The sequence below is a fragment of the Blennius ocellaris genome, assembly GCF_963422515.1.
Source record: "Blennius ocellaris genome assembly, chromosome: 13".
Lineage (NCBI taxonomy): Eukaryota > Metazoa > Chordata > Actinopteri > Blenniiformes > Blenniidae > Blennius > Blennius ocellaris.
Genome location: NC_137662.1, coordinates 25,551,014 through 25,564,496, shown reverse-complemented (window position 1 = coordinate 25,564,496; position 13,483 = coordinate 25,551,014). Strand labels below are relative to the sequence as shown.

Below are 13,483 nucleotides of genomic sequence, written 5' to 3'. Positions count from 1 at the left end.
GTTTGAAACCGATTCAAAACTATTACCATAGTTAATGTTTTAATTATAATATAATAATGCTTTATTATTCAATTCCCAGTACTTTACGGTACCTATCACTTTGAAAGTATCAGCATTTTGAGCTTTTCATAGCCCAAAATGACTCATCACAGACCGTTCTACAGGAGTGGTTTCAGCATCACAGACGGTTCTACAGGAGTGGTTTCAGCACCACAGACGGTTCTACAGGAGTGGTTTCAGCACCACAGACGGTTCTACAGGAGTGGTTTCAGCACCACAGACGGTTCTACAGGAGTGGTTTCAGCACCACAGAAATTGATTGTGTCTGATCTAACGTTACAAAAGGCACAACAAAAACTGCTTTTTCCAAAAGTAAACACTCCCACAGTAGACATCTTTTTCCTCCACTTCCCAGAATGAACCATTATTTAAAACGAGAAGCAAACACTGTGACACAATCTGATGAACCCAAATATCCTCAGACAATTGTATGATTATCTTCAAATTTTATTTTGTAGCAAGTAACAACGGGATCATGCATAAATGTAGCAGAGTATCAAAATACTGAAAAACGCAAAACAAAACACAAGGATGTTGGTTCTGTTTCTTCCATTTCAATGGAAACTTCTTGGGTTTAATTAAATGAAACATTTTTTTTTAAAGGTACCATGTTTAAAAAGAGCTTCTTCTAATTGCATCACATTTCATGTATATTGGACTGACGAGCGTGACACTGTGACAGACCAGCAACCTGTCCAGGGTGGATCCTGGCCTCGCCCACAGTAGCTGGGATCGGCTCCAGAACCCCCGACCCTGAATTGGATAAGCAGAATACAAGATGGAAGGATGGACGAGGAGCATGAAGCAATGGATCTTATGAGCCTAGATTGTAGTTACCCCCTTCATTCATTACATGAGTAAATAAACACCAGACAGGAATGCTAACATGTGCTCATCATTGGTTCTGTTATGTCAGAAGGAGGGAGGTTTCCATTCCGCTTCTCATTCTCCTTCAGCTCTGTGGCGCCACCTGCTGGTGTTTGTGGCAGCTGCCGGTGTTTCACTTTGAACACGTCCCACCTCTCAGACAGCAGGTTTCTATTGAAGAGCTCAGACGTCAGGTAGGAGAAGAGCAAGATGGAGACCAGACCAGACACCATGGAGATGGTCTTAACCGGAGAGTACTGGACGTAGACGCCCTCCTCCAGAGTGCATCCTGGGAAATGGAGGATGACGGGCAGTCCCAGAGATGTGTGTCCACTGAGGAGTCGTACCCCCAGTCCCACCAGAAAGCCTATAAGAGCCCCGTAAGCATTGGACACTTTAGAAAAGAGGACACAGACGAGTTGAGGGAAGATGAGGACGTATGCCACTTCGGCTCCAAGAAACCAGAAGAGCACGATGCTGTTTTTCAGGCTGGTCAGAGATGTTCCAGCCACACCCACCACAACCACAGCAGCACGGATCACCCACAGGGTCTCCCTGTCTGATGCCTGGGGAGAAAACAATGAATTATAAACCAGATGTTCATTCATTCATTCTGTCAAATCATCCTTATTGGCTCCTCTCCATACAGTACAACCATTGAATGGGGAGTTGGGTACTGTAGTCGTAAGAAGAAGCAGTTTAGTGGGATTCTAGATCAGCTCACTTTTGGTCTCAGGAGGTTCTTGTAGATGTTGTTGGTGAAAACTGAAGCAGCAGAAAGCAAACCAGAGTCAGCTGACGACATGACGGCTGCAGCCACACATCCGATACCGATGATGGAGACGAAGGTCGGGGTGAGGTGCTGCAGGGCGATGGGCAGGACCAGAGCTGCTTCCCCACGGTCGTATGGAGACGGAGAACCATAGGAGGTCATGTTCCAGTCTGAAGGACAGAAACAGGAGAATGAAAGAGTTGGACTGATAGACCTAAAATGCTTAATTCATTCATCTTCTATCCAACTTGGCCTGCATACGGTCCCAGTGGCAGTATGGAGAGACAATCAGCCCGGACACCCCTTTCTTCCCCCAACACTTCTGAAGGACATCAAGCTTCTGGAAGACCATCCAAGAGATGTCATTTCTCCTGGTAGTTTGGACCGGGCTGAGGAGCTGAGTCGGATGTCCTTGGTTCACTTAGAGGACACCAGTGGATCTCTTAGCCGTTGTCCTGAACCACTTTAGCTGTCTCCTTTCACTGTGGAGGACCAATGGCTCCACCACGAGTCCTGACACTTGTATCCACAATCTCATTCTTTCAGTCTTGGTGGAACCCGGCGGCACTGAGTAGGTGGAGCAGGATCAGTAGGCTGGGGGAGCCAGAGTCTTCTGCCCTCAGGAGCTTATTCAAAACTCTGTCAGAGCAGTCTTTGTGCTGTCGGAGGGTCTCAAACCTGATTGAAACGTCTGAGGACGTTGTTGGGATCGGAGATGTCCTTGAAGCTGCAGGGTGACGACCTTTTCCAGAATCTTTGTCAGAAAGAGAGAGTTTGAGAGAGGGTGGTGGTTTGAGAGGAGCTCTGGATCCAGGTTGTACTTCTTTAATATGGATCTGATAGCTGCAGTTTGAGGGAGGGCGGTACTTCACCAGTTGACATTCAGCACTAAGACAATAGAAAAGGAATATTGTGACTCAGATCAGGGATCCACTACCAGATGTGTGCTGTTTGATATTAGGGGCCGTAACATGGGAGACTTTATTCACTTGCACAGAGAAGGATTTGTAAACGAGTCTCTATGCAGACATCATCATTATATAAGTGTATGAATTCATTACTGATGAGTTGTAGATGGCTGCTTGATGGAAACTGCTGATCCAGTTGAAAACCTTCTTATTCATCTTCTACACCCCTATGAAGAAACCAGGAAACACTTTGATCCTCTTCCTCAGCAGGAGCCTCCAGAGGGACAATTTTTCAAAATGACATTAGATTTTCCTTGACCATAACACAGACACCATTTTTCACAATTGACTTCAGGAAGCAAAGCTGTTGATTACCTGTAGACGACACGGCCGCCCCGAGCAGTACGAGAGGAATCATAAATAGAAACAGGATGAAAGCAGCAACAAAGCATGTGAGCTTGGCCGTCGCAGTAGAAGAAGACGACAAGATTCTCTGCTGGAAGACCTGATGTCCCAGACTGCCCAGTGCCTTCAAAACAAAATGCAGTGAATTAAAAGTTGAATCTGCTGATTTTCGTCCACAAATGTAGTTTTGAAGTGTCAGAAACACAGATGACATGAGCTGTCCTAGTGCAGTGTGATTGTAGGAGATATATTACTTGATGTTGTTGCCTCATCTTACCCAGAAGCAGAACTCATCAATCATTAACCATGTCTTTCTAACATCTGGTGTGCCAATCCATGGAGAGTGTAAAGAGTTGTTCAGCAGAGTCTGGCTGATGTTCACGGTGTGAGGGTTCATCATGACAAAGGGAACACAGACAACCTGTAGGGAAAAGACAAGGAACAATAAATACACAGAGCCTGGGAGGTTTTCTTTCTGACCCTCCTTGAACCGTATCAGATTATATAGAAATATACTTTAGGTGTCAGGGTTAGTGTTTGGATAACCCTAACCCTAACCCTAACCCAAACCCTAACCCTTCCACTGTGGCGGTTGCTAGGATCCAGGCCTCTCACCCAAAGGAACTATGGGTAAAGGGGCGGGGTTTGAGCTCTCCCGCGCTGGGGCTTTTGTGGGCTGTTCCAGTCCAGTTCTGTGTTCGCTGAAATAAAGACGTGTTCCAAGGTTCAGCTCTCCCACATCCTTCGTCCTGCCACATTGGTGACCCCGTTATGGACATGTTCGAGGAAGTAGAAGACTGCGACGTTGATTCGTCCTCGTCTCCTCAGCCACGCCGGACGGCGGTTTTTGCCGCGGCTCTGAGGCTTCCCGACTTCTGGCAAAATGACCCGGCTTCATGGTTTGTGCATGACGAGGCGCTCTTCCACTGCGAGGAATCACAGAGGATGAGCAGAGGTACTACTTGACCATCACCGCCTTGGACCAGCAGTCCACCAGGCGAGTAATCCAGCTCCTGGCGCTCCCCCGCGGCTCGGGAAATTCACAGCGCTGAAGCAGCTCCTGCTGCGGAGGTTCTGCCTCTCTGCCCCCGAGAGGGCGGATAAACTCCTCTCCCTGCCCGGGTTAGGGGACAGCTCGGCCGTGGACTTGATGGACGACATGCTGTCGCTGTTGGGCGAGGACGAGGGCGGATTCCTTTTCCCCCACTTGTTCCTGCGCCAACTCCCACCTCCAGCGTGCGCAGCTTTGGCTAACTCCCGCTGCTTGGCCAAAGGCGACTTCCGTGGTTTTGCCGGGGAGGCGGATCGAGTTCTGCTGGCGACAAGGAGATTTGCGGTGCAAGGTGTGAAAGCGGAGCCCCCCCAGCTGGTGACGGAGGACGCAGACCCTGGGGCGGTGGCTGGAGTCGCCGCCCGGAGACGACGCGGGACCAGCATGTGTTTTTTTCATCAGCGTTTTGGCGCCAAGGCACGACGCTGCGTCCCTCCTTGCACGTTCGAGGCGCCGGGAAACAACAGGGCCAGCACTCAGTAGCAGCTGTGGGTGCTGGTGGACGATGTGAGCTGCTTTTCGTCAAAGACTCGGTGTCAGGGAAGCGTTTTCTGGTGACTCCGGCTCGGAGCTGAGCCTCCTCCCTCCAGCTGAGCCTCCTCCCTCCAGCTGAGCCTCCTCCCTCCAGCCGGCCCGGGACACAGGACCTCCGTTGAGCACGGCCAGCGGTTCCCCCATCTCATCTTTTGGCAGTAGGTCAGCGACTGTATGTTTCCACGGACGCCAGTTTAAGTGGGACTTTGTGATCGCCTCCATTACTGTTCCCATTATTGCTGATGATTTTCTCTTTGCTCATGATTTGCTGGTTGAAGTCGAGAACCGCCGGTGGATCGATGCAGTGTCATTTGCTACCTTTCCGTGTGAGACCGGGGGACCTGGGCCGTTAGCCCGCGCTAGTTTTTTAGCATCAGAGAATGTGTTTCAGCGTTTGTTGGGGGAGTATCCGTCTCTGACCAAGCCTGTATTTTCCACTATGGTGATGAGGCATGGTGTTGAGCATTTCATTGCGACCACGGGCCCGCCGGTTTTTGCGCGCACACGTCGCTTAGACCCGGAGAAGCTAGCTATAGCTAAAGGGGAGTTTGCCAATATGGAGCATTTGGGCATCGTGAGGCGTTCTAACAGCCCGTGGGCCTCGCCGCTTCACACGGTGCCGAAGGCAGACGGGTCATGGCGGCCATGTGGAGATTTTCACCGCCTTAACAATATCACGGTGTACGATCGCTATCCCGTTCACCATATTCAAGACTTTTCTGTGCGTTTGGCACGTCTGTGTTTTCTAAAGTGGACCTGGTGGCGGTTATCACCAGGTTCCTGTGTGCAGATGATGTGCCTCAGACTGCAGTGATTACCCCGTTCGGGCTTTTTGAGTTCCTGCGCATGCCTTTTGGCCTTAAAGGGGCAGCACAGACTTTTCAGAGGTTGATGGACTCGGTGCTGTGCGACCTCGTTTTCCTGTTTGTTTACCTGGACGACATCTTGGTGGCGAGTTCTTCAGTTGAGGAGCATTTGTTGCATCTGAAGCAAGTTTTTTTCCTTGAGGAACACGGCCTTATTGTCAACCCTGCCAAGTGCCAGTTTGGTCTGCCTGTGATTGACTGTTTGGGTCATGGTATTTCAGCTCAGGGTGCCATTCCGTTGCCTTCTAAGGTGCAGGCGGTGACAGATTTCCCTCGTCCAGCCTCTGTTAAGGACCTGCAGGAGTTTTTGGGCATGATTGAGTTCTACAACCGTTTTCTTCCGCGTGCCGCCCACCTTCTGCAGCCACTTTATGGGGCTTTGCGTGTGAAGAAAGGCTCTGATCCAGTTGACTGGACACCAGATCGTGTCCAGGCCTTTGAGAATACCAAGGCTGCTCTTGCTGATGCAGCTCTTTTAGCCCATCCAGCACCTTCAGCACCCGTCTCTTTAACGACTGACATGTCTGATATAGCGGTGGGGGCTGTGGTGGAATAGCAGGGGGCTGGAGTTTGGCAGCCTCTTGCATTTTTCAGCCGCAAGTTACGAGACAGCGAACGCAAGTATAGTGTTATCGACCGTGAGTTGTTGGCGTTATATCTGGCAACTCGTCATTTCCGTTTCCTTTTGGAGGGTCGTTCGTTCACAGCTTATGTGGATCACAAACCGTTGACCTTTGCGATGTCTAAGGTGACGGAGCCGTGGTCTGCTCGCCAGCAGCGCCATTTGATAGCCATCTCCGAGTTTACGACCGATATTCGACATGTGGCTGGTAAGGCGGATTGTGTTCCTGTTTGTCTCGAGTGCTTGTGTGCATCTGGGGGAATTTTTGCCTGTGAGTTCTGCGCCGCGACCCCGGTCAGATGCCGGTCCATTTTCCTCCAGTGTTTTTTCGGCTCCGGGCCCCGTTCACCACGGTTTTCCACGGTTGTTTGTTCAGGCGGAGCTCAATTCGGCCCGCCTTGTGTCGTGCGACATGACGCTCACCGCTCGCCCTTCCAACCCCAATATGATGGCTGACGAGGTTATGTGTCCGGCCCAGGTTCCCCGTCGTGGTCGCCCTCCTTCAAGACCCCCTGTGTTTTCTCCTCCTCATGGACGCCCTGATCGCCGAGTTTCATCTGAGGTTTCGCATGAGGGACAACGCAGCCGTTATGGCCGACCGTTAAAGCCTGTGAGGTATTGACTGGTTTCCCAGATGTGCCTTCTGGGTGTTCGGGGGGGGGGGGCTGTGTGGCGGTTGCTAGGATCCAGGCCTCTCACCCAAAGGAACTATGGGTAAAGGGGAGGGGTTTCAGCTCTCCCGCGCTGGGGCTTTTGTGGGCTGTTCCAGTCCAGTTCTGTGTTCGCTGAAATAAAGACGTGTTCCAAGATTCAGCTCTGCCTCATCCTTCGTCCTGCCACACCACCAGCCTTGCCAGGGGGCAAGGATCCTAAATGATTTGTCGTTCCTCTCTTTCCTCCTCTCCTTCTTCTTCCTAAATAAAGCCCCATTTGACCTCTTCACCATGTTCCCTCCGTCTCGATGATGTCACTGTAACTGCACCTTGGGAGAACATTGTTCTGCAATTCACAGTATTGAGACACGAGATTTCAATTCAACTTTGGCCAGTTAACCTGCATGTCCTTGCTTTCAAAATAAAAGCTCCAAAGTCCTTCAAATGAATAGCCCTCCTTTAGTAAAACCTTCCAAATGGATATTACGTGGTTAGCTAGGCTAGGACCTTTCATAATAAAAGCCATAAACTCCTTCAAAAAAAACTTTTCGAAAGGACGTCATTTAGAAAACAATGGATCTTCCTATAAAAATAACAGAAACACTGAACAAGATGTAGTTTGTATATTTAGCCAGTAGTAGGTGCTGTAATGACACCACACACACACACACACACACACACACACACACACACACACACACACACACACACACACACTCCAGCAGCCTTTACCAAGCTGATGAAGATGAGGACGAGCTGTATGACATCAGTGTAGGCCACGGAGTAGAGGCCTCCCAGCAGGGTGTAGACCACGGCCACGGCAGCAGAGATCCAGATGCAGACGGAGAAGGACACATCCAGGACCACACTCATGGTTCCTCCTGTCAGACACCGTCAGGATTGGTCCACAGCACAGCAGCCAATGAGCATCACAGTAACGCCACAATAAAGCCTCGTTTACACCACGACGTTTCAAGTGAAAACTCAGTGTTTTGGTTTCACAAAGGTTTCACGTTTACACAGCAACATTCTAAAAACACTGTTTGTTTCCATGGAAACGGCAGAAACGTGATGCAGAAATTATGTCGTTTTCATGGTGGGCCACTAGTTGGTGCTGTTTTTTTGTTTTAGTAAAGCAAACACACACACACACACTAAGTCCCAGGAGAATGTATTTTTACCGAGTCCAATCAGTGTTGTTGGTACCCAGAACAAATCCACCACAAGTGAAAGCAGACTCAGTCCAGCTGCAGCGATTTTTCCATATTTCAAGTGAAACGGATCCATCATGGTGACACATTTCATGTCTCTCATCGGCTTCGCAAAGAACAAACCACCTGAGGAGAAAAGTGCAACAGAAGGAGACAAAAGGTTAAAATTGTGTGAACAATTACAGAATAACTTGTCAGCCATTTTTTTGAATGTGTTTTTAATAAACTGAAGGTTTGGTTTCCAATGTTTACTCTGATCAAATAACATTTCAACATTGAATACTCTGATTCCAATACACATCATAGACATCCACAACACTCTATTCATTTATGTTTCTGAGTTTTATGTATTGGACAGATTATGGTAGGGCTGTAGCACTCGAGTCCGTACTCGAGACGTTTTATTGTCGTCTTGGACTCCTTGGTATTTGACGGGACTTGTCTCAGACTCGGCCACTGGATTTGCAAAATATTTTAATCATCTCCACCGAGTCCAACTGTTTGTAAACCTGAGTTAAAGCTATAATCTTTTTAAAATACATTTTTAATTGATGCAAATCCACAACCACTGCAATTCTCCACCGTCACAACGATCCTCTGATGCCGGGGGTGGGGTGGGGGGGGGGGGGGGGGGGGGATCAGTGAAACGGATCAGCAGCTCCATTTCACTGGACAATTTAATGCAGCGAGCCATATAGACGTCATTTGGACGGTCAATCTTAGAAAAAGACGGCCAAAATAACGTTGCCCACCTTGCTGAAATCCACTAACTTGTGTGTGCAGTAGAACCTCGGACTAGGGACCCGGTAAGACCAGATCAATAGTCCAGCACAGAGAGGTTTTAACTGTTAACCTAAACAATGGTCACAATTGGCTGTACTTGCAAGTCCGTGCTGTCGACTTGCAAAAACGTGGCCAAATTGGGGGATCCGTACGAGGCGAGTACAGCCTCCATACAGATTTGGAGCACACAGACATGCTGGGAGTAGCAGCGGTTTTTTTATGTAGCTGCAGCTGAAGGAGAAACGTGGGCTTGGATTGTTTTCATCATCAGAATGTCGTGATGGTCAAATGAAGCTTCCATGAAGATTCATCAACCACTTTCTATATTTTTGAAGCCACTAGGCGGCGCTGTCTGTTCAATAAATGTTTGAAACCACACTTCATCGACAGTCTTTCAGCCTCTATCTTTAAACCAAGAGCGCCACCTGGTGGAGTCAGAGAATGTTGAAAGTGGCTCATGAATCTTCATTTGGCTGTTACTATCATAATGGTATTGATTCTGGTGACACTCGTAAATGTCTGTGATGCAATGGCTCTTTATGGGGCATTTCTGCTGGATCACATGGTTTTGTAGCCAAAGCTACGTTATTGAGGGGTGGATTGAGTCAGACAGTAGTAGTGAAGGCCTGGGGCTGAAATGCCGGCCACCACTGTGTGTTCACAATATGAGAAAAATGTCCTGGTAGGTTGATGTAACAGAATAAATTGGTGCAACCAAGAAACAGTAGAAACTCATAGCAAAAGCAAAAATGTACCAGTGAATACAAGAATTTAAGCGTCCAAGATATAATTTTGATGTTAATGTATATTGCCATATTGTGAAGATGCTGGTTTCTGGTGGATTTTTAACTGGTCTGATGCTCTTGAGATGCTAGCTCATGTCTGTCTGTGATGCTAACAGATAGTTTGATCACATTGACCGTTTCCATGAAATTGCTTTCTTTGCAGAAACACAAACCAACATCTGAGCAGAAAATGTTCCTTGTTTTTCATGGTGTGTTTGGAAGAACTCTTCAATTCTCTTCTGTTTTGATTGTTTCTCAAATCCAGATTAGCAGTAGTCTGGCAGATATGACTGTAACTCTTACCAACAATGAACCCCGTACTGAATGCAGTGAACATGATGAGTGTCCAGATCAGTCCCATTGACGGCGTGTACATAATCTCCACAGTGCCAACAATCAGAGCTCCTCCGACCCACGTGGCTGAGAGATGGATCACAAAACACAGAATCACTGAATAAATAACAGCCGAATTACTAAATTCTCACCAGCTTCCAATGTTCCTATATCCAGCATCTTCCTCCTCTGACATCAGATTATAGAGCATCTTCCTCCTCTGACATCAGATTATAGAGCATCTTCCTCCTCTAACATCAGATTATAGAGCATCCTGTACAGAACACTTAATATTTTTAATTAAAAGAAAGACACAATTCCAATAATAAGAACTCCAAAATCCTTCAAACTTTGCTGTTAATTGTGGTAATTGTCATTAATTGAACTATTATTTCAAATTCCTAATGAATTATTCAGTATATCTTATGAGAGTGATATAAGGGAAATTGCAATCACGACCTGCTAAACATGTAAGATTGTAAATTTTACCTGTTTTATACAATAAAATTATTATTGACTATCTTTGATCATCATAGTCATTATCAATAGCCAAATTTCCAAGACACTACATAAATGGTCCCTAGTGATCCTTGTGAGAGAAGAAACCCCGACATAAATGGTGCCCCGTGTGAGGCGTAGCAACACCGACCATTCATATCAGCATCATTTTGGTACAAACCAATAAATCTCTGATTCTGGTGGGAAACTTCCTAAAGTTTCACATTTACCATTGTCTTCCTATTACAGTAGACATTCAGCTGTACTTACAAAAGTACACTGTGGGGAACAAATTATTCACAACTAAAACAAAATTAACATTACATACATAAATACATGTATTGTAATGTGGTATGTTTTATAGTGTGCGTTATTTTCCACACATTCTATAGTACCAATATATATTTGTGTTTGGTGGAATGGTTCTACCTCGTGGGACTGAAGATGGAAATGAGCTCTGAGCTAAATCTGGTGTATTTACAAAACTGTCTGTTTATCAATATGCACTGTCCCTTTAAATTTAATGAATAAATGAAAATATAATGTGAATTGTTGGTTTTCCTTTCCAGATCGTGTTGAAATGACTGAGTTATATTTGGAGCGGTAGAAATACCATTGTATAAAACTGAACTGAATTCTAAAGTGTAAATAGACACAAACAGGTTCCAAATATCACCATGACTAACATCAGCTGTAAACACAATTATACAAATGAAGGTTTACTGAGTGGACTCACACCTTCTCAAGCATGTAGCAACAAGTCTGATCACAAACAGTGGAAAACTTTAAGAAGTAATAGACTACACCCTGGACATGAGTCAGTTAGCATTGACTCCACCCAGTAAGGCCACAGGCTCTTATGTAGATGTAGGAGGCTGTTTAAAGTCATGAAAGTAGATATTTGTTCTCACAATCATAGTGGAAGGAAAGATTAAAGTACAGATATCTAAAATACTCTCATATTATTGGCTCTAGAAATACTTCAGTAATGGTCACCTCTGTTCAAAACTGAAAAATACACAGACATTCTGCTGAAGCTTGTAATATAGTTTTATACTGAAGAACTGAAGCACCAATTCTTTATTCCTTATTGGACACTTGATGTACTTGTTTACTATTTCAGATGATCTTTACCGTTTCAATACTTTAGTGTACGTTGTACATTTCAGGCACTTTACAAGGAGGATAGAAAGTTCTCTTGCTTGTTAACATCACTTCACTGAGCAGTTTCTATTTGACCTGCAGAGTTTACATCTATTATTTAGACTGGAGAAGCTCCAACCCTTAAAACCAACCAAAACTCTGAGAATTGTTAAAGTGTGTAAAGGAGTCGTGCAACACGTCCCTTGTCTCATTGTTATGTATTTGATCAACTTGGTGGAAAACTGCATGTTGTATCTGTAATCTACTGTATATTTAACTCATACAATGTGTCTCACCTTTAATTCAGGGCATCTTTTGAAATCGACATTTCTTGAATTAGAATTGTTTGAATTTATTTTGGCAGTCTTCAGAAAACTAAACAGAACAAATAACACTCAATTGTCCAACTGATCAGCCGAAAGGCTGGAGGTCCAAATGTTCTTGTCATTACCTTGAGTGATGTCTGACTACACTGTAGTCTTCTCAATCTCATCCAGATACTCTGATTACTCAGTGGGTAATGAAATCCTCACCTGTCATGGTGAAGATCCCCACCAGCCAGCCGATGCCTCGGTTCCCCAGCAGGGCCATCTCCATCCCAGTGGCTGCACTCTTCTTCTGCTCCCGTCTGGACTTGAAGGAGGCCCAGACGCCGGTCCCGAGGACCAGCAGGTAGAAGACCGCCATCACCACGGCACCGGGGACGTTGACGGCCATGATGGACCACCGCAGACTGTCTGAGGTGTGACTGGCTGAACGGGTGACTGCTGGTGGTGAACATTGAAGTTATCAAAGAGCAAATCCTCCCTTGTCTGATCTTATCGCTCTGGTCAAACCGGTTGTTTTGTGTCGTGCCGAGATAAAAACCACATTTCTCAATGCAGTAGTGGTTAGAGATATGTGGAGAGAAAATCATACTTGCTTATATAATGGTGACTAAAATGCTTTATAGGGGGAAGCTGTACAATATAAACAAAGTAATAAATCTGTCATATATGTCGGGACCTGTGTCAGAGTGATGATGTCGCTGCCTATGTCTGTGCTGTATTCATCTTTCTTTCTTTATTAGTATATTTCCAGGGGATCGTATACACTAATGGACACTCAATCGGCTCTCCAGGACACAATAAAGTGGGACCCCACATCTCTCCTGCGGCCGGGCAGCAATTCAACACCGGGCAGCGAGTCCACCTGGTCGGAGGTTGTGATCCGGGGAAAACGAAAACCCCCAGGTGATCGTGTCCGTCCACCCCTGCTCGACCTCTCCAACCGGTACGAGGCCCTCTCCCAGGAAGAACTCACGAACTCTGGCCCCAGATTCACCGAGCCAGCTCCTAGTTCCACCTCGGCTTCGACCACCTCCACCGTGAGACGGAGACTGCTGCAGGACGCAGGATGCTTTCCTGGAGCCACCGTCAGCACTATTCTGGGGAAACTACCTGAGCTGCTGCGCTCCGCACCAGCATCCATTCACCGGGTGATCGTCCACGTCAACACCAACGACACCACTCGGCTCCAGCCGGAGCTGCTCAAAGTAGATTTTAATACTGCAAAGTCCAGCCTTTTGGTATACCTACAATGCTGAACAAATGGCTTAGCTAGGCTAATTTGCACACGAGGTGCACAAGGAAAACCTCCAGCAACAACCACCTACACCTGAAAAAGGGAAAAGAGCAATGTGCCAGGTGAAGTGTTGCTGCAAGCTAAACCATGCCACTAAGCCTTGTGTTTACTGGAACAAGTTCACATGTGGAAAATGCAGAAAGGAGATGTTGTGGCTGTGCCAAGTATGTTCAGACAATTCCTAAGCGATAAAGATCACCAAGAATGCAAACATAAACTGTGTTGACTTCTTACTACTACACCTTGCTGTTGTGATCACAAAAGTGGGAATATCATAAAACACATAACAAACCTTTTATAGTCAGCTGTAACATAGAGGTTACAGGTCCAACCTTGGACCTGGAAGAAATAACTGCCAAAAGGCAAGGC

The 13,483-nt window shown here is 46.5% G+C and overlaps 1 protein-coding gene across 1 annotated transcript; it reads right to left on the bottom strand.

Annotated features, from left to right (window-relative positions):
- Positions 1–544: 544 nt before the first annotated feature.
- LOC308138673 (high-affinity choline transporter 1-like) lies at positions 545–12,208 on the bottom strand (the record flags this gene model as incomplete). Its single annotated transcript, XM_080507887.1, has 8 exons — positions 545–1,493; positions 1,652–1,869; positions 2,983–3,136; positions 3,290–3,433; positions 7,471–7,619; positions 7,920–8,075; positions 9,821–9,937; positions 12,025–12,208. 8 exons carry the CDS (start codon positions 12,206–12,208, stop codon positions 942–944), a joined length of 1,674 nt encoding a protein of 557 aa, XP_080364013.1. The 3' UTR covers positions 545–941.
- Positions 12,209–13,483: the final 1,275 nt, after the last annotated feature.